The following is a 27,187-nucleotide window of genomic DNA, read 5'->3' as shown; positions in this document are numbered from 1 at the left end:
ATATCCAGCTACTTAAGGACATGATGGCTATGACCTTTCATATTTCTGACTTGTCACATTTTCAAATTATAAAGCTTTTTATGAAAATTAAAATGACGGAGCGGATGGGGAAAATCTTCAAATCCTCTTCAACTTCAAAAGCTTACAGGTTCTGCATACGTTCAGCTAAAGACACCATTTAAACTTTTAAAATGTTGACAAAACCTTCAGCTATTATTCTATAATATCAGATTTCTGATATCTTTTATAGTTTTTTAACTGTCACCGTTTTCGTTTTATGCTTTTTTAGCAACTTTTCTGACTTTAACATGGGTGTGTATGGCGCAGCTCAGAGTGGTGATGTCACAGCTAGAGGGGACAGAACCTTGAAGATTTCGCCAAAAAAGTATTTACTTTTTGCCATCTCCATCTCGATTTGAATCCAACAGATTCAGACGTGTTTAAATCAGACGATATGTGAGAGGGAGTCCTCCTCCTTCCTACATACAGCGCCATGTTAAATCTCCCTCAAAAATGTTTCTCTGTGACGATTGTACCTGATTTAGAAATTGCAACTAGAGACACATTGTGTAACCTAGAGACCCACAGTTCTGTTTTTAGGACTAGGTTTTACAATCCCTGGTTGATTTGCACTCCTGAGATGTAAAGTGGGTTGACGCAGAAGAGTCATGGTACTGTCTGTGGGACAAAAGGGTTAAAGCCTCATTGGAGTCATCAGGTGGGTACCCTCCTTCTCCGGTGTTTCGATGATAGGCCCACAACACCTCCAGAGGGCTCATCGGCTACACCTGGCGTCCCAGATGTGCCCCCCTCTGCTTCAACCCTTCTGCGCCACAGATGCTATTTTGGGGCCCAGGTGGCGTCTCTCCTCTTCACCCACAGCCACCGGCTTGCCCATTCAGCAGCGCTTGAGAGGGCTTTGATGGCTTGGCCTCGAATTCCCAAATCCTTAAGTAGCCTGGTAGTTGTTTTACCCACGAAGCCTCTGCAGCCGACTTCCACTGGGCAAACTTTGGCTTTCCAGCCACGTTGCTCAGTATCAGCTGCCAGCTCAGCATACTTAATGCCGTGTTCACACCAAAACAGTTGCGAATTTTCGCAACGCCACTTCGCCTATATCGCGCCGCAGGTGAAAAATTCGCTCTATGTGGTTGATCCGTTTTTTCGCAACCATCGCTGAGGAAAGGGGGCGGGGCTTATCTCTGTGTCTTGAAAGGATTTACTATTTCCGCCATTCAGCATTGAAATAACCTCTAGTTCTGCTTTATACTTGTTGAGGAAGTCCCACACACGTCGGAACATCAACCGCCCCCGTGTCTGGGTTCATAACATTATCCGTAGTCACACACAGCTCCGACTCCTCCAGGACGAGTGTCTGAATGAAGCCGCTTCCAGCGCTCCTTCAGCGGACCAGCAGTTTGATTCAGTAACGGCGGTGATGCCGGGCGGAGCTTCTATCTCCGTGTTTGTGAAAGCATTTACTATTTCCGCCATTCAGCATTGAAATAACCTCTAGTTCTGCTTTATACTTGTTGAGGAAGTCCCACACACGTCGGGACATCAACCGCCCCCGTGTCTGGGTTCATAATAGTATCCGTAGTCGCACACAGCTCCGACTCCTCCAGGACGAGTGTCTGAATAATGAAGCCGTTTCCAGCGCTCCTTCAGCGGACCAGCAGTTTGATTCAGTAACGGCGGTGATGCCGGGCGGAGCATCTCAACGCTGATTGGCTTTCGCAACTCCGCGTCATGCGAATTATTCGCTGGAGTTGAAATATTTGAACGGCAGCGAAAAAGTGGCGTTGCGACGCCGTTTCGCTTCTATCGCGACGCCCGGCGAAAAATTCGCTTTTTCGCAACCTAACGCGGCTGTGCATTGACTTAACATGTAATCTGGACGCACGAATATTTCGCAACTGTTTTGGTGTAAACACGGCATGAGGCTCTTTCGTTCGTAGGCCTCCTCTACAGCTTCCTCCCAGGGCACAGTCAGCTCCACGATGTACACCTTCTTGGTTGAGGAGGACCAGAGCACGAGGTCTGTTCTTTGTAGGTTTGTAGTGGCGATCTCTGGTGGAAAGTAGAGCCTTGGACTCAGATCCACCACGAGCCTCCAGTCTCGCGCTCCTCCGAGCTGACCGAAGTCTGATGTTGTACTGGCCTTGGTCTTGGATGGCTTTGCCCCTTCACAGACAAAGCCTCTCGCAGATGTAGGACGATGATGATGATGGTAGGATGATGGAGGTAAGGCATTGATGGTCGTTCGTCTGGTCTCCAGCGTAGCTGCAAGGCACTTCAGCACTTGGTTGTGCTGCCAGGTGTAACGGCCTTGAGTCAGGCTTGTCTTACAGCCAACCAGAATGTGTTTAACGTTTGCTGGAGACGGGCAGAGTGGGCATGTTGGGTCTTCTCCGTACCATTGGTGAAGGTTACTGGGAGATGGCAAGACATCTTACGTTGCTCGTAAGATGAAGCTGGTGTGAAATGCTTCCATACTCCACAGCTCCTTCCAAGAGACCTTCCTTCTCTCAACTCCCTCCCACCTCATCCACCGTCCCTGTTTCGATTGGGAGACAGCCTTTGCGCACCTTGTTGCCTACTCTTGCCGGCGCACCTCCTCAACGACCAGACCTCTGCGCTGAGATGAAGCTGCCTTGTACCAAGATGGTCTGCTCTCTCCGAGGCCAAAGCCTCCTCTCCCCTGTTGCACAAGGCCAACGATGTCACAATGCCTTAGATCTGCCTTTGCCTGCCCCGTAGCTGCGCTTGCATTCCATTTCCTCCCGGTCGCCAGAGTAGGAGCTGTTTGGGCTACACATGGGTCACGGGATTCTGTTAGTGTCATTTCCAGCCTTACTTTGGAAAACTTGAATTCCTCTGTAAGACTGGACACAGGCAGCTCCAGAATGCCTCTTCCATACAGCCCTATGTTGCTGAAACACCTGGGAAGACCCAGCTACCTTCTGGCAAACGAGCTGATCAACCTCTCCAGTTTTTCAACCTTTGAGATAGGGACCTCATAGATGGTAAGAGGCCACATCAGCCGGGGTAGGAGACCGAATTGAAGGCACCAGAGCTTTAACCTGCCAGGAAGTAGGGACTTGTCGATACTCTCTAGGCCGCAGATTGTGTCCTGCCTAAGTTGGTCCACTTGATCTTTGTCCTTGAGGTTAGCATCGTACCAGCGCCCCAAACTCTTCACTGGCTTCTCTGACACTGTTGGAATGGGTTCTTCGCCGATGAAAAAGCGCTGCTCTGACAGCTTGCCCTTGATAACTGATATGCTCCTGGACTTGCTTGGCTTTATCTTCATCCGGGCCCACTCAATGTTCTCCTGGAGCTTTTTCAACAGTCGTCTTGTGCATGGCATGGTTGTTGTAAGTGTGGTCATGTCATCCATGTGCGCTCTGATGGGAGGGAGACGAAGACCAGCTTTGAGCTGCTGACCTCCTACTACCCATCGGGAGGCTCGGATGATGACCTCCATTGCCATGGTGAAAGTCAGAGGAGAGATGGTGCATCCTGCCATGATCCCTATATCCAAACGCTGCCATGCTGTGGTGTACTCCTCAGTTGTGAGGCATAGCTGGACGTCCTGGAAATAGGATTTGATGAGAGTGGTGATAGCCTGTGGGATGCTGAACAGGTCAAACGCAGTCTACAAGAGACTATGAGGAACAGAACCAAAGGCGTTTGCGAGGTCCGAGAACACAACATGGAGATCTCTTCCCTCCTTTTTGGCAGCCTGGATTTGATGCCATATCATGTTTGTATGCACCAAGCAACCAGAAAAGCCTGGAATCCCTGCTTTCTGCACTGTTGTCTCGATGTATTTGTTTCTGTCTAGGTACACAGCCAGCCTGTGAGCTACTACGCTGAAGAAGATCTTGCCTTCAACGTTTAAGAGACTGATGTGGCGAAACTGGCTGATGTCAGCAGCGTCCTTCTCCTTAGGGATTAGGACGCCACCGGCCCTTCGCCAAGCTGTTGGTATTGTTTGTTTCTGCCACACCACCTTCATTAGCCTCCAGAGAAAACGTAACACATCTGGTGCGTTTTTATAAAGCCGGTAAGGGGCTCCGTTGGGCCCAGGAGAGGATGCAGCTCTTGCTCGACGAACAGTTCTTTCCACTTCACTCCACTTTAGAGGACATACGTCTAGCTGGTGTTCTGGGGGATGTATTGGTGGCACATCCGGTGGAAGGGAGATCTGTTCACACTGGTGGCGATCAGTGTGGATTCTTTTCAGATGAGCTTCAAGATCTTTCCTTGTTGTTATGAGTTTGCCGCTCTTCTCTTTCGTGAAAAGACTCTTTACAAACTTGAAGGGGTCTTTGAAGAAGCTCGATCTTGCATGCTCCTTCCTTTTCCGCCTCCTCCTAAGATTCTCAGCTCTCCTCAAAGTTGCCAGCCTGTTCTTGATTACTGCCTGCAGCAGGTTTATTCCCTGCTTCTCCTCCTCTGGGGCTTTCCTCCACCGCTTCTTCAGCTGTCTTCTCTCCTTGACCAGTTGCTCAATCTCCTGCTGTCTCCTGGACTTTGTTGGGATGGTTGATGTTTTTTCCCTTTCTCTGTGATTCCAAAACGCTCAGTACCATAGCTATAGATCAGCTCTCCCATCTTCTCCAGCTTTTTAATTGCAGTTCCCCTCATTTGTTCAAAGAGTTTGCTGATGTCTGTGTTGATTGCTTCCCACTCCTTTTTCTCACAGGATTTAGGCCATTGATAAGTGGCTTTCGCCCTGGGATCTTTGTTTCAGTTGCGAGCTGAGGTAGGCTGGGCTCAAGGGGCCCTGCTGTGCTTGGCTCCTCTTCCTCTGGACCCGGGGGATTGATGTCCTGCAGACTTTGGTTTGACACAAACAACATCGACGCGTTCGCAATTATCTCTCAGAAAATATAATGCCTTATTTTGGCATCTTGCCTTTGAAGTTATTGAGATAGATTTTTATGAAAAAAAAGAATGCACCGGAGTCTATGGGGATCATACAACTCAGTAGCTCACTTATGACACAGGTGCTTCAAGTTAACTAATCACTGCCGCTTCTCACACACACACACACACACACACACACACACACACACACACACACACACACACACACACACACACACACACACACACACACACACACACAGAGAGAAAGCAGGTGCAGTCTGTTGGTGGAGAGGAAGTGAATTTGATTGCTAGCATGAAGTTAGCTTTGTTAGACTAAGCTCACTGACTGTGTGTCTATGTGCGTGTGTGTACGTGCGCGCGCGTGAACGTGTTATTACTGTTGCGTGTGAGCGCGAACTTCTCCTTCTCTCCTCTCTGTTGAATGTACTATAATGGTGATTGGAGCATGTTTTTGCCTCGAAATATGGGGTTTAACAGATGGTTTTGTACACAATCTGCACTTCACATCTGTGACTTGGAGATATTCATGAAGATATTCAGCCTCCTGTCTGTCTGTCTGTCTGTCGTCTGTTTCTCTGTCTTCCCTTTCAAAATAAAAGCCCCATGAATTAACTGTATCTTAACATAAAGCTCAAATGAGGATTTTTGTATTAAATACCTAATGCGCTTACTAATACTTTGACTACTGCTGCTAATATTTGGACTATTACTAGTACTGCTACTCCAACAACTACTACTGCTACTCCTGCTACTAATACTACTACTGCTATAACTATTACTAATTACTACTACATCTATTAATATGACTACTACTACTGCTACTGCTATGAATACTACTACCAGTGGCGGTGCGTCAATACAGGGCGCGAGGGCGCCGCCCCTCTTAAAATTTTGCGATTAAAAAAAAAAAAAAAAAGAACAAAAATAAATAATATATACTGTCAAAAAACATTATATACTATATACCAAATAATTGAAATAAGAAATATACCGTGTTGATGCTCTAAATGTGTGTGTGAGACCGTAAGCCCCTGTCAACAACCACTTAAGTTAAATGTGACCAAATATAATATATCGTCGTTCTCATTGGCGGATGAAACGCGAATCTTCGGGCGCACAAATGTGCGCCCTAGCCAATGACATTGTTTCTTATTGCAACGTGATTGGACTATTCGTCGAATCAGAGACCTTTATCATTCCCTCACATCTCATACAGCTCCCACGTATCTACGCGAGCAACATAGCTAGCAGAGACTTTGATTATGTTAGTATGGCGACTGAAAACTCTGTGGTATCTCTAAGCGAAACACCTTTCAACCGACGATCAGATGTTGACAAGAAGAGGCTGAAAGAGTTGGGACCCGAACGCCCGGATTTAAAAATTCAGCAGCAAAGCACTGAGGACGTACACCCGGAGCTTCTCCTCAAGCCTATATGCTAACCGGAGCTGGTTAGCTGGATGCTCAGACTGGAGCAAAGCAGTGGCTCTGAGCAGCAGAGGAAGCGCCGGGCTATGAAGGAAGATGAGCTTGGAAGGATTGCTGCAGAGGTGATTGTCAAAATCAGCAGATGCCTGTGTTAGAGTTTAATGTGTTATCTTTCCCACAGCAGAACACATGTTGGACATTGTTAGATTTGGGTGGATATCATATCGGACTATAACTTTATCTAAAATACCAATTCAACTGTGTGTGTGTGTGTGTGTGTGTGTGTGTGTGTGTGTGTGTGTGTGTGTGTGTGTGTGTGTGTGTGTGTGTGTGTGTGTGTGTGTGTGTGTCATAGCTCCAGGCTAGAGCATCAAGGTAGCTCCTGGCCTTTTGTCTATGTTGATGAGCCATAAAGACACACAAAACATAGTTTTTTGTCAACTCTGATGTTTGGCTTTTGTCTGTAGTATGAAGCCTGTTTGTAGTAGATATTTCCCCACAACTTATCTGTCTCTGTCTCTCTCTATATATTTATCTGTAGGTTTGTGACACCATACTTGGACACACCAGGGAACGCTTTGCCTTCAAAGACCACCTCATCAGTGCCACCTTACTGCAGAGCCCCCAGTTTAAATGTCTTTACAAGTAGTGGGGCCTACTCTGTGAAACACCCAATGTAAAATGTGATGTCTCTCTTTCTGAATCTATTCTGCTCTAAACCTCTTTCATGTAAGGGTGTGGGCACCTCTTTTATTCTGTAAACCTCTGAAACCCAACCCAATGTTTCTTAAACCATTCTGCTCTGAACCTCTCATGCCCAAAGTTACAGTTTGTTGATAGTTGTTATTGGACAGTGTTGAGTACTGTGTTTTCTTAAAATAAAGCTTTGTTTTTTAGAATATTCTACTCAAAACCTCTTTTCTTCTCATTGTGGAGTGCTATTCAAACCGCGCCGCCGCCCAACTGCGCTCCCCCAAAAAGAAAAAAAATCACCAGCCGCCACTGACTACTACTACTACTTCTACTCATACTACTGTTATTTCAACTACTACTAATTCAACTCATACTACTGTTTTTTCAACTACTACTACTACTTCTACTCATACTACTGTTATTTCAACTACTACTTCTACTACTTTTACTACTATTACTGTTACTTCAACTACTACTACTCATAATACTGTTATTTCAACTACTACTACTTCTACTACTGTTACTTCAACTACTACTACTTCTACTCATACTACTGTTATTTCAACTACTACTTCTACTACTACTACTTCTACTCATACAACCGTTATTTCAACTACTACTTCTACTACTACTACTGTTACTTCAACTACTACTACCGTTATTTCAACTACTACTTCTACCGTTATTTCAACTACTACTTCTACTACTTTTACTACTACTGTTACTTCAACTACTACTACTTCTACTCATACTACTGTTATTTCTACTACTACTTCTACTCATACTACTGTTATTTCAACTACTACTTCTACTACTACTACTGTTACTTCAACTACTACTACTTCTACTCATACTACTGTTATTCAGAGCTGCCAACTTTTCAAAAAACCTTTTTGTCGCACGCAGCCACACACGTTGGTGGCTCAAATATCAGGAAATTGGAATTAATTTGGCGTTGTACCCATGTTTTACCCTGCATCCTGGTGGTTTGTGGGGCCCAAAGTCGTTGATAGGGGCGGCCTTCTGCAGATGGACAACATTGGTTACATTCTGTGAAGCAAAGACATAGCTGATGGTCCACCCCCAGGACATTTTGGTTTAAGTAGATGTTATTTCATGCATTCTAGTGGATTTTTGGGTGGTATGCTAAAGATGTAGCCTTGTACCAGCCGAACTTAACCCCGCCCACAACATTTGACGTCTGGAAGTTCAGTCTGGCACTGCTCCGTTGGGGAGAAATGATCCAAAATCAAAAATTGTTCGGACCAATCAAATTGTCAGAGCGGGCTTTATACGATGACGGACAGGTGACAGTAACGTAATCAACCACGTCACCAAAGAGCGCTTGCGTTGAATTCGCTTTCAACAAACATGGCTGCCGCAGGAGAGCTGAGATCTGTAGATAGAGATGTTTTAGAAGACATCGACAGCGCATTAATTTTGAAAGAGGAACAGAGAAACGCGATCAAGGCATTTGTCGATCGAAAAGATGTTTTTGCCGTCCTTCCTACGGGATTCGGTAAAGGTTTAATTTATCAGCTGGCCCCGATGATGACTACGTTACTCTGATTGGATGTAGGTCTATCCAATTGAACGAAGAGGCATTTTTTTTCCTGGTTTGATTGAAACGCCCCATAATCACAGCCCAATGGAGCAGTATCAGACTCATATTCTGACTAAAGTATTACATCGTCAAGCTACTAAAGATGTGCAATACCTAAACTTATTCTGATTCATGTTCATCTGCTCATGCCTTGTAGGGCCTTCTAGACTTGAGCTGAACATTCAACCAGAAAACTATTGCTGTGCCTCAATGACTGTCTATGTACCAAATATAGCCTAATTAATAGACCTGTGTTTAAGATTTGACCAAGGTAGGTTGATTGACATTTTGATTAAAATGGTATTCAACTAATTCTTAACTGAAACCTAACCTATATTGTTAATAATTGTATTCTTAAGAGCACTTAATGATTTATGTTCAGCAAAAAATTACAAGATTAGTTAGGGAAAAATATTTTTCATTATCAAACAAAAAAGTGCAACAAATAAAGTGCTTAAAGTGCTTAAACAGTAGCCTTTTAAAGCAAAACAATGGAAAATAACAAAAAATGAGGTAATAGAAGGAGATCAGAAGCTGGTTAGAACGCGCCTGGAACGAACGCGCACCTGGAACGCGCGCCTCGGCCCTAAATCAGATTTTTTTTTGACGCGAGAAATTGGTTGTGTGGCGTGAGTGCGTGTGAAAACATGCAAAAGCGTGTGTCACGCGGCGAAACCGTGAGAGTTGGTAGCTCTGTGTTATTTCAACTACCACTTCTACTACTACTACTGTTACTTCAACTACTACTACCACCTCTACTCATACTACCATTATTTCAACTACTACTACTACTACTACTACTACTACTTCAACTCATACTACTGTTATTTCTACTACTACTACTATAACTACTACTACTGTGACTACTACCACTACTTTTACTCATACCATTGTTATTTCTACTACTACTACTACAACTACTGCTTTCACTCATGCTACTGTTATTTCTACTACTGCAACTACTACTTTTAATTTTTTCTTGGATTATTTAGATGTTGCAGTTTTGCTCCAACTTTTCGATTTAAACATTAAGGATGTTCAGCAGTTCAGTTCAACGCTTTTGGGCTTCAACACTTTTCAGCAGGTAGTTTATCTTTTCAGCTATTTTCAGCTATATTCAGCTATGTTCAGCTATTTTCAGCTATATTCCGGTGTTTTCAGCTATATTTTCAAATATTTAAGCTTTAAGCTTCAGCTTTTAGCATTTCAATGAATTTTCAGCAGGAAATGCATTTTCTAGTTATTTATGGTTTGCAAGAATAAACATGATGGACGTTACAACTGGACATTGTCATTACTGAAACGCGTCAGGAATAATAACCAAGCAAGCAGCCAAGTAGTGCCTTAGGGTTGAATAGGCAACGTGGGCACTACACTAAGAACAGACTAAAAAGAGACTAAGAGCAGCCTAAGAACAGACTAAAAAGAGACTAAGCACAGACTAAGAAGAGACTAAGAGACTAAAAAGAGACTAAGAAGATACTAAGAACAGACTAAAAAGAGACTAAGCAGGCTAAGAACAGATTAAGAACAGACAGAAACCTGTTAACATCACAGCAGACAACAGAAGGGGAAATGAAGGCGTCATGATGTTAATCCCTCAGCTGTGTCTACAGGCAGTCATACCTGCACCCTGACTTGTCTGTCCAGGTGACCAGGTCTGATCCTGCAGGGTTGTTGTAGTCCTCCACTCCCCCACGCTCCCCTCCTCCTGATCCTCCCGATCCTGATCCTCCTGATCCCTCCTCCAGGAGCCCTGAGGACACATTGTGTGTGTGTCAGCGTGTGTGTGTACCTCTGGCTGTGTGTCTCTCTGCTCCTCTCTCTGCTCCTTGCGACCTGTCAGTGTGTGTGTGTTTGTCTGTGTCTCAGTGTGTGTGCGTGTCTGTGTGTGTCTCAGTGTGTGTGTGTGTCATTGTGTGTCAGTGTATGTGTCTGTGTACCTCTGGCTGTGTGTCTCTCTGCTCCTTCTTGGTCTTGAAGTCGTGACCTTTGACCTGTCCTTCACTAAGGGGGTCAAAGTCCTGGAGGAGTGACGACAAGAAATACTTCACTTCGGAGTACTAATACTACTACAACTGTAGCAGTGGTGGGCCGTCAGGGCCTGCTAAGCTTTCTCTGCTGGCCCAAACAGAATCACAAAGTTATAGCTATTTTCTAATTTTTATTTTTTTGTAATTTATTTTATAATAATTCAAAGTTATAGCTATTTTATAAAGTAATAGTTTTTCACAAATACACTACATGTATCATAATTATTTTTCCCTATTAGCTTATTTTCTCATTGTCCAGCTCCTGTCTCCTGTCTGTTTCTCATGCCTGTCTGTCTGCTTCTGGTCTGGCCAGTGAGCTGGTCTACCTCAAGCGCGCTCCTTAGCGCTCTTTATCCAATCAGATCTCATCTCTATTTCTCTCTCTCCGCCAGTTAAACACATGGTGACGGCCAGCGACGGGGTTCTATACTGTGATTCCTAACAGAGACAGGAAAGCACCCTGCACACACACTCCGGTATATTAGGTGGCGCCGACGGTTTGCACCTAGTCAAGTTGGTTGCGATCCGATACTTGAAGTTGTAGAAGAAGAAGCAGCTGCATAGACTTTCTCTGTGGACTCTGTAACACTTGCACCTCCTGTCCTCCCAGACCCGGGTTGCATCTCACCCGGTGCGGGCCGAACAGCATGCCGTCATGCGCGTATTTATGTATACGATACCAGACAGCAGGCCTAGGTAGGAAATGCACGGCCCGCCACTGAACTGTAGTATTACTAGTATTACTACTACAACTGTATTATTACTACTATAATTATAGTATTCTACTATAATTGTAGTATTTATACTATAACTGTAGTATTACCAGTGGTGGGTCGTCGGGGTCTTCTAAGCCTTCACTGGCTTAAACAAAATCATAAAGTTATAGCTATTTTATAATTTAATTGTTTTCACAAATACACTAGATATATTATAATTATTTTTCCCCATTAGCTTATTTTCTCATTGCACAGCTCCTGTCTTCCTCTGTTGCACTGCCTGCAGCCTTCAGTCTGCAACACTGCAGCTTGTTTTAAGAAAGAAGCTTTCATCCAATCAGATTTTTTCTCTCCTGTGTCTATGTCAGCAAAGCAGTTTAAGATGGCCTTTTCAGATTAAAGTACACAGAGAGTGGACGTTGTGATTGATTGTCATGGATTTCAACAAATCAGATCTTTAGTTTGACAAGCTGGGCGGATTCTTTGACGTGCAGGGCCTGCAAAATGGCGTGGATGTAAATGATTGGTCAGTGGCCCAGCGTGACCATTAACATGCACTGTGATTGGTCAGTGGGGCACGAACTTCTAGCTTCTACCTAGAACCTAAAAGCTACCTTGCTGGTGAATTTACTGATGACGCCTTTCGCACAGAGGATTATGGTCATGTGGTGAGTGAAATGCTGGTTGCGTTACTTTTTTATTTTTTACATCTGCAGTCTTATTTAAATCATGCGCCCAGCTGTTAAACTCTATGACTCTTCTGACGGTGATCTGCCTGTCTGAACTTACGCTAGAGCTTCATGTGTTTACACGAAACAAATAATAACCGGTAGCTGTGGTGTCATAATGAGGTGATTAGGTTTTTCAGCGGTATAAAATGCACGGCCCGCCACTGAGTATTACTACTATAACTGTAGTATCTTTACTATAACTGTAGTATTACTACTATAACTAGTATTATTACTATCATTCTAGTATTACTACTATATTATTACTATAATTCTAGTATTACTACTATAACTATGACTGTAGGATTACTAGTATTACTACTATAACTGTAGTAGTATTACTAATATTACTACTATAACTGTAGTACTAAGTCATTAGAAACATGATCTCACCATTTCCTGGAGTTCCTGGAGAGAACTGGAGAAACTGAAGACCTCTGATTGAGTGAGTGAGTGAGTGAGTGAGAGACAGACAGACAGACAGACAGACAGAGACATTTGAGTGAACTCTTTGTTGAAACTTTCTCGGTTTAGTTTAAAAGTTGAGAACAGAGAGAATTGTGGCAGGATAATGAAGAGGAAGAAGATGAAGGTACCTGTCATGGCAGCCAGCTGGTTGATCAGTTCTCCCTCTGACATCTGCTTCAGTGCTGCTTCAGTCCCTGCTGTCACTGTAGTGCTGCTGGAGTCCTCTGGGGAGCTGGAGAGGGACGCTGGTCTGGGTTCAGGACCAGGACCGGGACCAGGACCAGGACTAGGCGGAGACGGGGAGGGAGCAGGGGAGGGGAAAAGAGGCTCCTCCTCTGCTACTGACATCACCCTGCAGGAGAGAGACTGATATCTGGATGTCCTACATCACCCACAATGCACCTGGACACTGGTCCCTGTTTACATACAGCAGCTGGGAGCGCGTGTCCAGCTGCTCCTCTGGTCTCTCCTCGTCCAATGGCAGCTCAACGTCGCCCCAAGTCAGAGGGGGAGGGGCTTGATGGACAGCAGAAGGACTTCCTGTAGAGGGGGCGGGCTCTGGGCTTGAGATGGGCGTGGCTACAGGCTCTGAGGTCATCGTCATAGACAGAGAGAGACAACGCATCATCTAACCATCATCGTCAGCTACAGAAGTACAAGTATACAGGTACAGCTACAGAAGTACAAGTATAAAAGTACAGCTCCAGAAGTAAGAGTACACAAGTACAGCTACAGACGTACAAGTACAAAAGGAAAGCTATACAAGTACAGCTACAGAAGTACAAGTGCACAAGTACAGCTACAGAAGTACAAGTACGTACACAAGTACAGCTACAGAAGTACAAGTACATACACAAGTACAGCTACAGAAGTACAAGTACACAGGTACAGCGACAGAAGTACAAGTACACAAGTACAGCTACATAAGTACAAGTACACCTACACAAGTACAAGTACACCTACACAAGTACAAGTACAGCTACATCTTATAATGATAATTCAAAAAACCATAGAAGGATCTGATTGGCTGTTTATGGAGGAAGCAGTGACGATGACTTCCAGTTTGACAACAGAAACACTGCTGCTGTGTCGGACCTGGAGCTGTGATTGGCCGAAGAGACTCATCGTTCAGCAGGCTGGTTGGTTCAGAGGGAGGGGGCGTGGTCAGGGGCGTGGTCTCTTTGCTGGGCGTAGTGGGGCGGGGCGGAGGCGGAGGTACTGGTGTAGGAACCAGTGATACCAGTTTGTCCTGGAATAGAATCCACAGCAGGCTTCAGTTTGTGATCAGAACACAAAGACAGACTGAACACTGAAGATTCTGTACCTCCTGAGTGGATCCTGGACCTGGTTCCGGTCCTGGTACTGGTCCTGGTTCCAGTGAGTCCCTCTGTCCCAGCAGCAGGGCGACTTGCTCTGTCAGAACCTCACTAACCAGCTCCCGGATCAGAGCCGAGTCCACTGACATGTTGGAGTCCACAAAGAGCTGCAGACCTCCACCTCCTGCTGCTTCCACTCAACCCACGACAACAACAACACCGTCAGAACACACAACCAGAACACATATCATCACCTCATGAGACTAAATTACAGACAATATGGTCATGTGGTGAGTGAAATGCCGTCAGACCAATGAATGAGCACCAATATGAGAACTCTGCTCTCAGCTCACCGATGTCTGAGGTGGTGCTCTGCTCCTTGGACGCTGATTGGTCAGCGGAGTCATTCTGGGCGGGGTCAGGGGGAGGGGGGCGGTACATCTCTGAGATCATCTGGGACATCAGCTGCTGCTCCACCCTGGACACAACAAAGACAGACCAGTCCAGATCAAACCAGTGTAGACCATTTCAGACCAGCTCAGTTTGGTTCAGACCGGATATGACCGATTCAGACCAGCTCAGACCTGTTCAGACCCGTTTAGATCTGTTCAGTCCGGTTCAGACCGGTTCCTCACCATTCCACCAGCCGGTTCTCGAGGAAGTCTCTCTGCAGGTTGAGGTCCAGGACGGAGGCCTGTTCCTGGGTAGGGAGGGCAGGTCTGGTCTGTGGAGGAAAGACTGGACCCTGATACAGGACCGGAGGAGGAGAAGGACCTCCATCCAGCTGCACCTCCTCCTCAACCTCAAAGCTCAGCTCTTCCTGCTGAAGAGAATCAATACGTTGATTAGTTCTGTTATCTCCTTCATCTGATCTGGATCAATGTGACGACTGAATCATCTTTCATTCCACAACAAACAAACAAAATGTTTGACTCAAATCACTGAAAACATATTTTCTAATTAACTATATTTATTTATTTAGTAATTGATCTGAAACAAAGTTACTGCTATTGACCCAAATAATTATCTAGTAGAGGTGAGAATGAGGAGGAGAGAGGAGGAAGAGGAGGAGTTCAGTTTGTGTCCAGCAGGAGGAGCTGTGGGACTGAAACTGTAAAGACACAGGAGGAGGAAGAGGAGGAAAAGGAGGAGGAAGAGGGGAGGAGGAAGATGAAGGTTACCTGAACAACATCAGCGACAGACAAGAATTCAGTTCCAGGGAAGACGTCCTCTTCTTCACTCTTACTCTCAATGATGTCAACAGGAGGAGGAGGAGGAGAAGGACGAGGGGAATCCAGCTGCTCCACCATCTGTCACAAAACTCCTGTCAGTGACCTTTGACCTTTGTGTCAGTGTGCGATACGGTGATGCATCATGGGACTACATCACCTGTGTCTGTAGCTCCGGCGCTCCGTTGTCCATGCTACATGTGTGAGCAGCTGCGGGCGGTGATGTCACTTCCTGTTGCCGCTCTGCGAGACACATGGCAGACGAGTCCGTCCTGGGGCGACCTGGAGAAACAACAAGTTTATTACTTTACATAGTACTTCTAAATAAAACTCAAATACAAACGAGGATGTTTGTTTGTTTACTGACCCAACGGGATTGCCATGGCAACAGAGCGTCTGGCTCCGGGGGTCACCGTGAGGTCAGCGGGGTCACCATAGGTCAGGTAGGAGGAGCTGATGATGTCATGACGCTGAGGTCGTCCAGGTGACGTCTGAGTCTTACGGGACTCCACCTTCACACCTGGTGGCGACGCGTGAGCTCTAAACTCTGTTTGACTCAATGAAACTTTATCAACAACAACAGGCCCACCTGTGACGCTCTCCACTAGCTGGGGACGGGGCTTCCTGCTGGGCGGGGCGGCAGGTGAGCTGAAGCGCAGGTATGGACTCTTGTTCAGTGTTCGCCTCAGACCCTCGTACGGAGCTCTGCCGTACAGACGAGCGAGGTACGACTCACCTGTGGCCGAGTCAGGCTCCGCCCTCTGCACCTGGAAACATCACAGCAGTGAGTCAGCGAGCTAACCAATCAGATCGATGGATCAGAGAGACGGACTGACCAGTCCTCTGCTTCCTCTCCCGAACGCAGCCTCACTTCCTGTTGCTCTGAGCGCGCTCACTACTGACCGCCCCCGACCTGTGGGGGCGGAGCTCCCAGCAGCCCTCTGCTGTGATGTCATCGCAGCCTCCTCTGAGGACATCTCAGCCTGTGGAGGAAGAGGAGGAAACAAATGAAGAAGAGGATGATGATGTAGAAGATCAAGAAGAAGTAGACTTCATGTGACACCTTTAGTAAGTAGGTGAGATCGTCGCCCTTGTTAATGAGACGGATCCACTCAGACCTCCTCACTACGTGGATTCTTTTTATACGACGTCCTCGTCCGAAACATGAACAATAAGAAGCTGTTTAACAGACAAGCGTTTTCATTGGTGCAGGATGGTCATCCATGTTGGTCCTCACCTCAATGTCTTTGGTGAAAGTGCTGATCCAGGCGTCCACCGTCTTCTTGATCCGAACCTCCTCCATCAAGTCTCTGCAAAGGACAGAGGACACAAAAATTGTACTTTACACATTTCAAATCTGTTCTTCTACCTCCAATGGAAACTGTTAGCTTCCTGTTAGCATTTAATCAACGTTAGCTACCAGTTAGCAGACCTAAGTTACAACTAGCTAGCTTCGAGAAAACATGTGTCTGTTAGCAGGAACTAAGCTAGTTAGCAACAGTTTAACTACCCATTAGCCTTTTCATATAAGCTACCATGAAGGAGATACAGCTAGCATTAGCTACCTGTTAGCAGACAGTAAGCTAGCATTAGCTACCTGTTAGCAGCCAGTGCGTCCAGCTGGCAGTGCAGAACCTCTCTGGTTTGGGCTCTCAGCAGAGCCTCCAGGTTCTCCTCCAGAACCTTTTTCTGTCTTCGAACTTGACGGAGAACCTGACCCGCCTCCTCCAACGTAGACGAAAGCCCAGGCCTCCCCTGGACCACCACAGACTGGAACTGCTGCGAAAACTGGGACTTGGATTGAGGGGTCTGGGACTTGGATTGAGGGGACTGGGATGGTTGGGACCTGGATTGTTGGTACTGGGATTGTTGGGACCTGGATTGTTGGTACTGGGATTGTTGGGACTGGGATTGTTGGGACTGGGACTGGGACTTGGATTGAGGGGATTGGGACTTGGATTGAGGGGATTGGGACTTGGATTGTTGGTACTGGGATTGTTGGGACCTGGATTGTTGGTACTGGGATTGTTGAGACTTGGATTGAGGGGATTGGGACTTGGATTGTTGAGACTGGGATTGTTGGGACCTGTATTGTTGGGACTGGGATTGTTGGGACCTGGATTGTTGAGACTGGGATTGTTGAGACTGGGATTGTTGAGACTGGTGGTGTTCTGGTCCAGATGTGGTGGTCTTCAGAGAGTCTTCTGGCTGTTTGACAACAGAAAGTGATTCAGACAGGAAGCTCCTTTACGATGTTCTACTGTGTTCTATGGCTATGTTCTACTATGCTATATGTTCTACTGTAATCTACTGTGTTCTACTATGTTCTATGTTGTACTGTGTTCTACGTTCTCCACTAACTCACCATCAGCAGCAGCTTGGTCTCCCTCAGCATCTCATTGGTTCTCCTCACCGCCCCCTGACTGATTGGCCGAAGAGGAGACGAGTTAGCTCTTGTCAGTGAGACAGGAAGAGGCCAGCTATATATACATACATACATACATACATACATATGTAAAGCATCTTTGTGTACTATAAAACGTTTGTGCTATAAAAGTTTGAATTATTATATGTATATATATATATATATATATATATATATATATATATATATATATATAGTGTATCACTGTTTAGTATATAGTATAGATCATAGAGTAATACAGACACTGACAAACTGAATAAATCTGATTCATTGATTCTCACACACACACATACACACACACTACAAACTACTATTAGAAATAGTACTACAGATAATACTACTACATCTACTATTGCTACTACTAATAGTTCTACTAGAAAAAGTACTACAGATACTACTACTACTACTACCTCTACTACTAATAGTAATCTGGTAAACTCTAGACTTTAACAAACTTAACGTAAACTCTAGACTTTAACGTAATCTCGAGACTTTAATGTAAAGTCTTAAAGTAAACTCTAGAGTCTAGAGTTTACTTTAAAGTCTAGAGTCTAGACTTTAAAGTAAACTCTAAACTTTAACGTGAACTCTTAACGTAAACTCTAGACTTTAACGTAATCTCGAGACTTTAATGTAAACTCTAGACTTAAACTCTAGACTTTAACGTAAACTCTAGACTAATGTAAAGTCTTAAAGTAAACTCGAGAGTCTAGAGTTTACTTTAAAGTCTAGAGTCTAGACTTTAATGTAAACTCTTATTGTAAACTCTAGACTTTAAAGTAAACTCTAGACTAACGTAAACTCTTAATGTAAACTCTAGACTTTAACGTACACTCTAGACTTTAACGTAAACTCTACATATAGTAATAAACATCGCAAATTCCAGAAGGACAACAGATAAACGTGGGGGAGGAGTTTGTAGCAACAGAAATTAAAGCAGAAGGACTGATCTCAGATCTGTAATCCAGGAAGAGAACAAAAGATCTGTCCGTCAACAAGTGTCATTTACCCAGAATGCATCCTGGTTGAGAGAAGAAAGAGAAGAGGTTCATACCAACGGTTTATTACAACGACTGAGCTGAAGGCACGTTACAATCTGTTCACGGAAGAAGAATAACACATGTTGCTGCGCCCGATCTCCTCCGACACGGAACATACCTTATTGCAGTAAGGAAATTAAACATTTTAAATTACTTTAAACAAATCACAAAAAAAAACTACATTTAAAAAAACAACTAAAAAAGGCAAAAAAAGATTCTAAAAAAAACGTGTATAAAAAAATAAAAATCGTTTTACAAACAGGTGATTAATGAAGGAGATGAAGTGTGAGAGCTGTCTCACTCTCTGAACCTGTCTGTCAGTTTACACCTCCACCACACGGACACGCCCACTCATGTAGATTATATAGCTCCTCCCCCTTCAGGCTGTCAGTGGACAGTGGTGATGTCATCATTACCTCAAGGCTACACTTTAATATTCACCAGTTATTATTATCCGATTCATGATCACTTCTCAGGAAAACGTTTGTTTATATATGATAATATATTATCATATATAAAATATCACATATATAGGATAATATGATATATAATTAATATTATCATATATATGATAATATAAAATCACATATATATGGTATATTATACATGTGATAATATGATATATTATCACATATATAATACACCATATATATGTAATATATATTCACAAGTCTGTTTACATCTATAGTTCAACATCTTGAAGAAAAGCCCCAGACAAGAACCTGTGAAATATGATTTTATGGTTAAAATGATTTATATAAGTAAAATATGAATACTAAAAACTGTTGTTTGTCTGAATTGAGGATTTAAAGTGTAAAATGTACCTGCAGCTGCTCACACACACACACACACACACACACACACACACACACACGCACACACACACAACTTTAAAAGTGTCTGTCCACTGACAGACCTCCTCCTCCTCCTCCTCCCCCCCTCCTCATGGGTCCCTCTCCTTCTTCACGTGCACGTCCCCCGCCAGGATGGTGGCTATCTCTCCCTGCATGAAGGCCCAGGGCACGCTGGCTCCCCGCAGCGGGCACTGCTCCCCGCTCGGGCAGAACACCTCCCCGGCGCCCTGCGCCTTGATGCTGTCACGGGAGCACGGGAAGCAGAACTTGTGGCTCGGGGCCGAGGGACACTGCACGAAGTGCGTGTCTTCCAGCCGCTCGCGGCAGATGGTGCAGCACAGAGGCCCGCTGCTGTTGGCCGTGGTGGGGGAGTCGGCGGGAACGTGCTGCGCGTGCACCACCGGGTCCACGCCGAGGAGGTCTCCGTTGCGGGACGAGAGGAGGCGCCTCTGGCCGGACGCGGAGGCCGGCAGGGACACCGGGCTGCTGCCGGTGGCGTGTCTGGAGGACGACGTGGTGGAGTGGACCGAGTCCCGGTCCTTGCTGGGGGAATGCGCGATCCCGAGCGTGTCCGCCATCGGGGACTGTCCGTTCTGCAGGGGGGCTTCGGTCTGGCCGCTGATCCACTGCGGGTCCTCCGGGGAGTCCGGCTCCGGGGACGCCCTCCTCTTCTTCACGCCAGCCCTGGAGCTCCCGCTGCCGGACGCCAGAGCCCGGCCGGGCGGCAGCGGGCAGCCGCCTTCGGTGTGCGGCTCCGGGAGCAGGTCCCCGCACACCGCCTCCCTGAAGGCGCGCAAGGGCTCCGGGAGCAGGTCCCCCAGCAGGCGCCAGTCCCCGGAGCCGTGCTGCCGCTCGTACTCCAGGTACTTGAACCCGGAGGACAGACCCCGGCCGAAGTCCTTCATGCAGTCCTGGTACATCTGCTTAGCAACCCCCGAGGCGCTGGAGAACACGAGCCCGGAGCCGCTCGGGTACTCGATGAAGATCCTCAGCTCGTGCTCCAGACCCGGTTTGGATACCACGTCGAAGGCGAAGACCCGGCCCCGCAGCGCGTGGTCCTTCTTAAAGCGCACATCGAACGGGGTGCAGCCGGACAGGACCAGCAGCGTGTCCCGCACCGGCTGCGGCTTGCCGGTCCAGTCGTCCTGTCGGTTCCGGAGGCTGTCGCTCAGCTCGGACAGGGCCTCCCCGCTCCGCTTCTCCTTCACCTCCCGCTCCGGGTCCGAGCTGGACACCGTGGCGGGCCGCTTGCCTCCGGGTTCCGGCGGGGCGGGTCCGTTCGGCTGTCCCGGTGCCGGTAGCGGCGCCCCGTGGTTCCGGGCCCGGGAGTTCGGGCTCTGCCGGTTCAGCTCGGGCGGCCCGTCGTCTGGCTTGAACCCTTTGGGCATCCGGCTGCTGCTGGTCCCGCTGTAGTCGAACCGAGCCCGGCTGTCCGAGTACCGGTCCGGCCAGGGCTGCTGAGATCTCCCCGGTCCGTCCGCCTGGTGCTGCGGCCCCGCCGGGCTCTTCCCCGCGGACCACGCCTCCTGGAAGCCGTGAGCCCGCTTCAGGTGGCGCGCCGTCTCCATGACGAGCTCGACCCGGTCCGCGCCCTCGTAGTTGACGCAGCCCCGGCACACCGGCTCGGTGAAGTCCCAGATCAGGGCCCAGGGCATGCGGGGCAGGTCGCACAGGTAGCACGCCTGCCTGCGGGACGCGGCGCGCTGCGGGGAGGACATGGTGTCGCTGCCCGCTCTCCTGCTGCTCCTCCGGGAGCGCGCGCGATCAGACGGAGAGCGACCGAGAGGAGCGCGCGCACACGGACTCTCCTCGCGGCTTATTGTTCCTGCTGGAGCTGCGCGTGCTGCAGAGGAGGCTGCGCGTGCTGCAGAGGGGAGGGGGGCTGCCATCACCCTCAAAGGAATGCCACCTGGTAGTGTAAGTGACGTCGTCGTCGTCACCTCCCCTCAGACTGTAACGTCATGAAGCGAACAGCATGACAGCTGCAGGTAAATTAACTCGGAACAAAAGAAAGTAATGTGACTCAAACCTCGTGACCCTTTCTGCTCTTCAGTGAATACCAGCTGGTAATATTTATATGTTATAGTATCATAGAGTAGTATTTATATATATTATGGTATCATGAAATGTTGTGCACCTCCCGCCAGGACAAATTCCTTGTATATGTAAACATACTAGGCAATAAATGGTTCTGATTCTGATTCATAGAGTAGTAATTAGCAGGCTGTTGACACAAAACCCCAATGCCCTCTTCCATCTCTCTGGTGACTTTAATCATGCCCCTCCGTCCTCCACTCTGCCCACATTCACCCAGTACGTCACATGCCACACCAGAGACAATAAAACACTGGATCTTCTCTATGCCAACACCAAGGAGATATACTTATCATCACCTCTCCTTCCCCTGGGCAGATCTGATCACAACCTGGTGCACCTCCACCCCTAACTCTTGCACAGAAGCAGCCAGCTGTGACCCGCACAGTTAGACGATGGACCGATGGAGCCGAGGAGGCTCTGAAGGACTGTTTTGAGACAACTGTGTGGGAGGTATTCAGTGATGCCCAAGGGGAAGACATCGACGGTCTCACCGACTGCATCACGGACTACATCAACTTCTGTGTTGAGAACACCGTACCCACCAGGACTGTACAGTGTTTCTCAAACGGCAAACTCTGGATCTCTCCAGAGATAAAAGGCCCTCCTCAAAGAGAAGAAGAGGGTCTTTAGATCTGGAAACAAGGAGGAGCAGAGGACTGTGCAGAGGGAGCTGAGGATGAAAAAGGAAGGAAAGATGTGTACAGGACGAAGGTGGAGGACCAACTGCAGCAAAATAACACCATCAGTGGAAGGGCCTCAAGGCAATTTCTCGGTTCAAGGGGCCCAACCAACAGCCTGGGGGTGACGAAAAGGGGGTGAATTTATTTATTTACAGATTTGACCAGCCATCCACCCCTCCCCCACCCAGACCTCCCTGCTGCTGCAACCTCCATCATCTGCACCCCCTGTGGATTACTCCCCCTCCACCTTTCCACAGCACTTGGCTCCCCTCCTCACCTCTCATACACAGCACTCTATGACCAGCAACCCACCCCCACTCCAACACCTCAAAGCGCCCCAACCCCTTAACCAGGTGAGGAAGAAACTGAGGAGGATCAAGGTGAGAAAGGCCAAAGGTCTAGGCGGCATCAGCTCAAGGGTCCTCAAATCCTGCGCAGACCAGCTGTGCGGGGTAGCGGAGCACATCTTCAACTTGAGCTTGAGGCTGGTGAAAGTACCACAGCTATGGAAGACATCCTGCGTGGTACCAGTACCAAAGAAGCCGCGGCCCAAGAACCTCAACAGCTACAGGCCGGTGGCGTTAACATCCCACCTGATGAAGACCTTTGAGAGGCTGGTCCTTGTCCATCTCCACCCCCTGGTGAGCTCATCCCTGTACCCACTTCAGTTTGCCTACAAGTTTGGCAGCGAGGTGGATGACGCCGTCATCTTCCTGCTACAGATCTCTCACACCTGGAAAAGGCTGGAAGCACTGTGAGAGTCATGTTTTTCGATGATGATGACGACGATGACAGGGAATACAGAGAACTGAACCAAGACTTTTTAAGATGGTGCCAGCGGAACCGCCTCCAGATAAACTCTAGCAAGACCAAGGAGCTGGTGCTGGACTTCTGCCAGGGTAAACGCTCTCCTCTGGTACCAGTGAACATACAGGGACTGGACATTGAGATTGTTAAATCTTAGTACTAAGAACCTGGGTGTTCACTTGAACAACAAACTGGATATATATTACTTGTTTTTTTTTCATTTACTATGTGTCTCTTGTGTGCAATGCTGCTGTAATCCTGCAATTTAGTGGGACTAATAAAGGATGATCTTATATATATATGTTATAGTATCATAGAGTAGTATATATATATGTTATAGTATCATAGAGTAGTATTTATATATGTTTATAGTATCATAGAGTAGTATTTGTATATGTTTATAGCATCATATAATATTATTTATATATGTCATAGTATCATAACATAGTATTTATATATGTAATAGTATCATAACATAGTATTTATATATGTTTATAGTATCACAGAGTAGTATTTATATATGTTATACCCTGCTAACCCCTGCACCTGCTAACCCCTGCTATGTAAAGTGTCTTTGAGTATTTAGAAAAGCGCTATATAAAATTAAAGTATTATTTATATATGTTTATATTACAGTATCATAGAGTGGTATTTACATATGTGTATATTACAGTATCAGAGTGGTATTTATATATGTTTATATTTCAGTATCATATAGTTGTATTTACAAATGTTTATATTACAGTATCATAGAGTAGTATTTACATGTGTTTATTTATCAGTATCATAGAGTGGTATTTACATTTGTTTATATTACAGTATCATAGAGTACTATTTATATATGTTTATATTATAGTGTCAGAGTAGTATTATACTGTAGTATTATATTGCATAAATACATTCTCCACCTCACAACATTAAATATATTCACATTTTTATTGTATATTGTAGGTCATGTTCTTTGTGACAAATGAATAATAATAAAGTAATAGTATATAAATAAATAATCCATCTTTCTGTATCATATTACTATGAAGTCACTTTATTAAATCAGATCTTTTATTTCTCTAGTAGTTATAATATTATTATAAGTGTTATATATTGCTGTTGTTATTGTTATAAATGCAGAGACGGAGTGTGTTGCTAGGCAGGTTTCACTGTGAGGACGACGGGTGAGCCGCCACACTGATGCATTGTGGGACAGATGGAGTGATCTACACCGGCAGTGGTTTAACGTGTGTCACACACACACTGATGCATTGTGGGACAGATATATCTGGAGACCGTCTGTGTTGCTGGGGAAACACGGGGAGCATGCTACATCCCATTATAGTGATGCAGAGGTCTGGTAACCTTGGTAACTCCCCCTCACCTGGTTTGCTCTGGCCATCGGCCACTGTGGGGTGTTGCCATAGCAACTGGGCTGGTCTCCGTGGTGATGGAGTCAGCTCTGCTTGGCTGCTGGTTGCTATGGACACCAGCTGATGGCGAAAAAGAGGTCAAAGGTAATTTATACATATACTACTATTAATATATATATATATATATATATATATATATATATATATATATATATATATACACACACACAAATAAGGATGATGAAGCTTCTGGTTCAGATATCCGAAGCACAGAAACATGGAGGAGTTCACCTGAAGTCTCTTAATTAGTTAATTGTAAAATTTCATAATTTGTCAATAACAAACGGCAAAATACAGTTAAATACATTAATGTATTGAAACACATTTAAATGTATTTAACTATATTTAAACACAATTAAATGTATTTAACTATATTAACTACACAGTCAAATCTACCTGAAGTCTCCAGGTGAGAGACCTGCAGACGGGGAGCTGAAGCTGTGAGGTCAGAGGTCACAGGGGCGTGGCCTGTCACCGTCCTGAGGGCCTGATGGCTCTGATTCGAGGAGAGGACAGCCAATGAGCAGTCAGAGTTAGAGCAGGTGAGACACACACACACACACACACACACACACACACACACACACACACACACACACACACACACACACACCCACACACCTCGATGAGAGGAGCAGCGTCTGCGTCTCCAAGGCAACCAGAGGACACCCCTGTTGCATTCTGGGAGTTGGTCCTGAAGGGCACCGGGTCCAACACCTGCACTTTGACCTCCCTCCTGTGGGGGGCGCTGTGAGACCTGAGGATAGACAGGAAGTCAGGAGGTTTTCGGAGTAAATACTTTCAATAATCAGTTAAACCTGCTGGCAAACTACAAACGTTACGTTGCTGAAAACTGCTGTAAAGTGATCAAACTGCTGTAAAGTGATCAAACTGACGTATTTTATATTCTCTCTCTGGTGTTGAACTGCAGCTTCAGCCCTCACTCTTTTTTTTTTTTTATTTGACTTCAGTTACAGAAGCTTTAATGAGAGTTAAACTGGACGAGCTCTCGAGTCTGAGTCATGTTTCTGATTAAGTCAACACGAGTTGTGTGGTGTTTCATAAACTGTTGTCTGCATATTTTTTATGAGATTATAATCTGCATATAAACCATAACAACATAAAGAGATACAAGACACACATATATGACACATCGTTAGTGTGATAACGTATTTAATTCAGCATGTTTGAAACTGAACAAAGAGTTTAGTAGCTTTGTACCCTGTGTGAAAAATACGTTGGTTTCACTTTCATACTCCTTCGTTCATTTCTATTCCAACCTCGTTAATAAAGTAATACTATGCACCATGTTGTTTAAACCGTGCATGAAGCAACACTGTGAGAAGACGGACGAAGTATTTAAGATGCGCTTTATTGTAGTCAGAACATTGTAGTTTCACCGCTGGAGACAGACTGATGTCACTAAGATGCGCCTGTCGTCGCGTCATAACTGCGTTGCTTAGTGAAAGTGGAGTCGGATTCTCTAAACACTGTGGTTGTCTTCCTAATGGGAATGAATTCTCCTTCCCATCTTTCCTTGACCCTGTGACGTTTTTACAGAGGTCAAGGAAAAGTGCTTAGGGTTAGACGTTAGGAGGTAATTTTTTGACTATTCGACTGCAGCCGCTATGTTCCTGAGCGACGGACAGCTGCAACTGGTTCCCATGACAACGATCAATATCCTAATCTATAAACAAACTCACCGGCGGCTCAGAGCTGCAAGGACGAGTTCTCGGCCTCCAGCGTCAAACCGGGAGGTCAGCAGGTCGCGACCTGAGGAAGATGTCATCAGGTGCTCAATAATCAATAACACAAGGTGATCATATTCATGTTTAATATCAGCTGATCACACGGAACTGTGGAAGGAAATCAATAAATATTCTGTTCAGCGTGTTGTCCTCATTATTGACGGATTAACTGTTGATGGATAATTGATGGATGATTGATTTATTGACAGATTATTGATTTATTGACAGGTTATTGACTGACTGTTATTAGCAGGTTATTGACAGGTTATTGACTGGCTGTTATTGACAGGTTATTGACTGGTTATTGAAGCTGGTCTCTCACCAGAAGGCCGTGCCCCGGGGGTCCCAGCAGAGAGCTTCCTGTCTTGACTGGATTCTGCTGCTGGAAGCTGCTGGAGGACATATATGATATTTGATTAATAACCATAAACTGTAGAGTTGAAATGTGTTTCAATAAAGGTGAAGATACAAACAGAAAACAGGAAGTTCACAAGTTAAACTACAGTTGATTATTGACGACAGGAGAAGAAGAAAAAGGAGAGGAATAAGAAAAAAAAAGTGAGAAGAAGAACTCACTCTTCTTTTGAGCTCTCTGTTCTCTTTGGGTGGTCTGTCTGCGTGCGCACGCGCGCGCACACACACACACACACACACACACACACACACACACACACACACACACACACACACAGTAAAAGTATATAAAATGTATTATTATCATTGTTCATGTAAAGCTTCGTTATAAAGTATTTAATTTATTCAATACTATGACGTCATCAAGCATGAGTGGATCAATACCGGGCTGAGGAGCAGCCGGGTCCGGGTCCTGACCGGGAGGGTACCGCAGCTTCTGGACGGTTATCTGGACAGATACAGGTCCGGGTCCTGTTCCTGGTCCGGGTCCTGGAAGAACCCGAGTGGACCGGATCAAAACGTCGCCGGTGTCCGAGGAGCAGGAGGACTGGTCCGGCCTGAACTCGTCCGGACTGGACTGGAACCACAT

The 27,187-nt window shown here is 45.8% G+C and overlaps 2 protein-coding genes across 2 annotated transcripts; both read right to left on the bottom strand.

The window, feature by feature from the left end:
* Positions 1–872: 872 nt before the first annotated feature.
* On the bottom strand, positions 873–27,187 carry kiaa0586 (KIAA0586 ortholog; the record flags this gene model as incomplete). The annotated part of the gene is made up of 29 exons (XM_079225939.1): positions 873–1,059; positions 1,935–2,376; positions 2,750–2,811; positions 2,961–3,658; positions 7,981–8,069; positions 10,249–10,378; positions 10,566–10,646; positions 12,493–12,536; positions 12,696–12,919; positions 12,996–13,155; positions 13,663–13,816; positions 13,892–14,079; positions 14,237–14,361; positions 14,519–14,703; positions 15,065–15,193; positions 15,273–15,394; positions 15,480–15,632; positions 15,702–15,879; positions 15,949–16,095; positions 16,350–16,422; positions 16,710–17,320; positions 17,478–17,565; positions 24,388–24,496; positions 24,833–24,932; positions 25,058–25,193; positions 26,140–26,209; positions 26,507–26,573; positions 26,761–26,798; positions 26,983–27,187. 29 exons carry the CDS (start codon positions 27,185–27,187, stop codon positions 873–875), a joined length of 4,995 nt encoding a protein of 1,664 aa, XP_079082065.1.
* irf2bpl (interferon regulatory factor 2 binding protein-like) lies at positions 19,521–21,149 on the bottom strand (the record flags this gene model as incomplete). The annotated part of the gene is made up of 1 exon (XM_079221265.1): positions 19,521–21,149. The coding sequence occupies one exon, from the start codon at positions 21,147–21,149 to the stop codon at positions 19,521–19,523; it is 1,629 nt and encodes a 542-aa protein (XP_079077391.1).

The sequence above is a fragment of the Taurulus bubalis genome, assembly GCF_910589615.1.
Source record: "Taurulus bubalis genome assembly, chromosome: 1".
NCBI classification, from domain to species: Eukaryota; Metazoa; Chordata; class Actinopteri; order Perciformes; family Cottidae; genus Taurulus; species Taurulus bubalis.
This window is presented reverse-complemented; position numbering and strand designations above follow the sequence as displayed.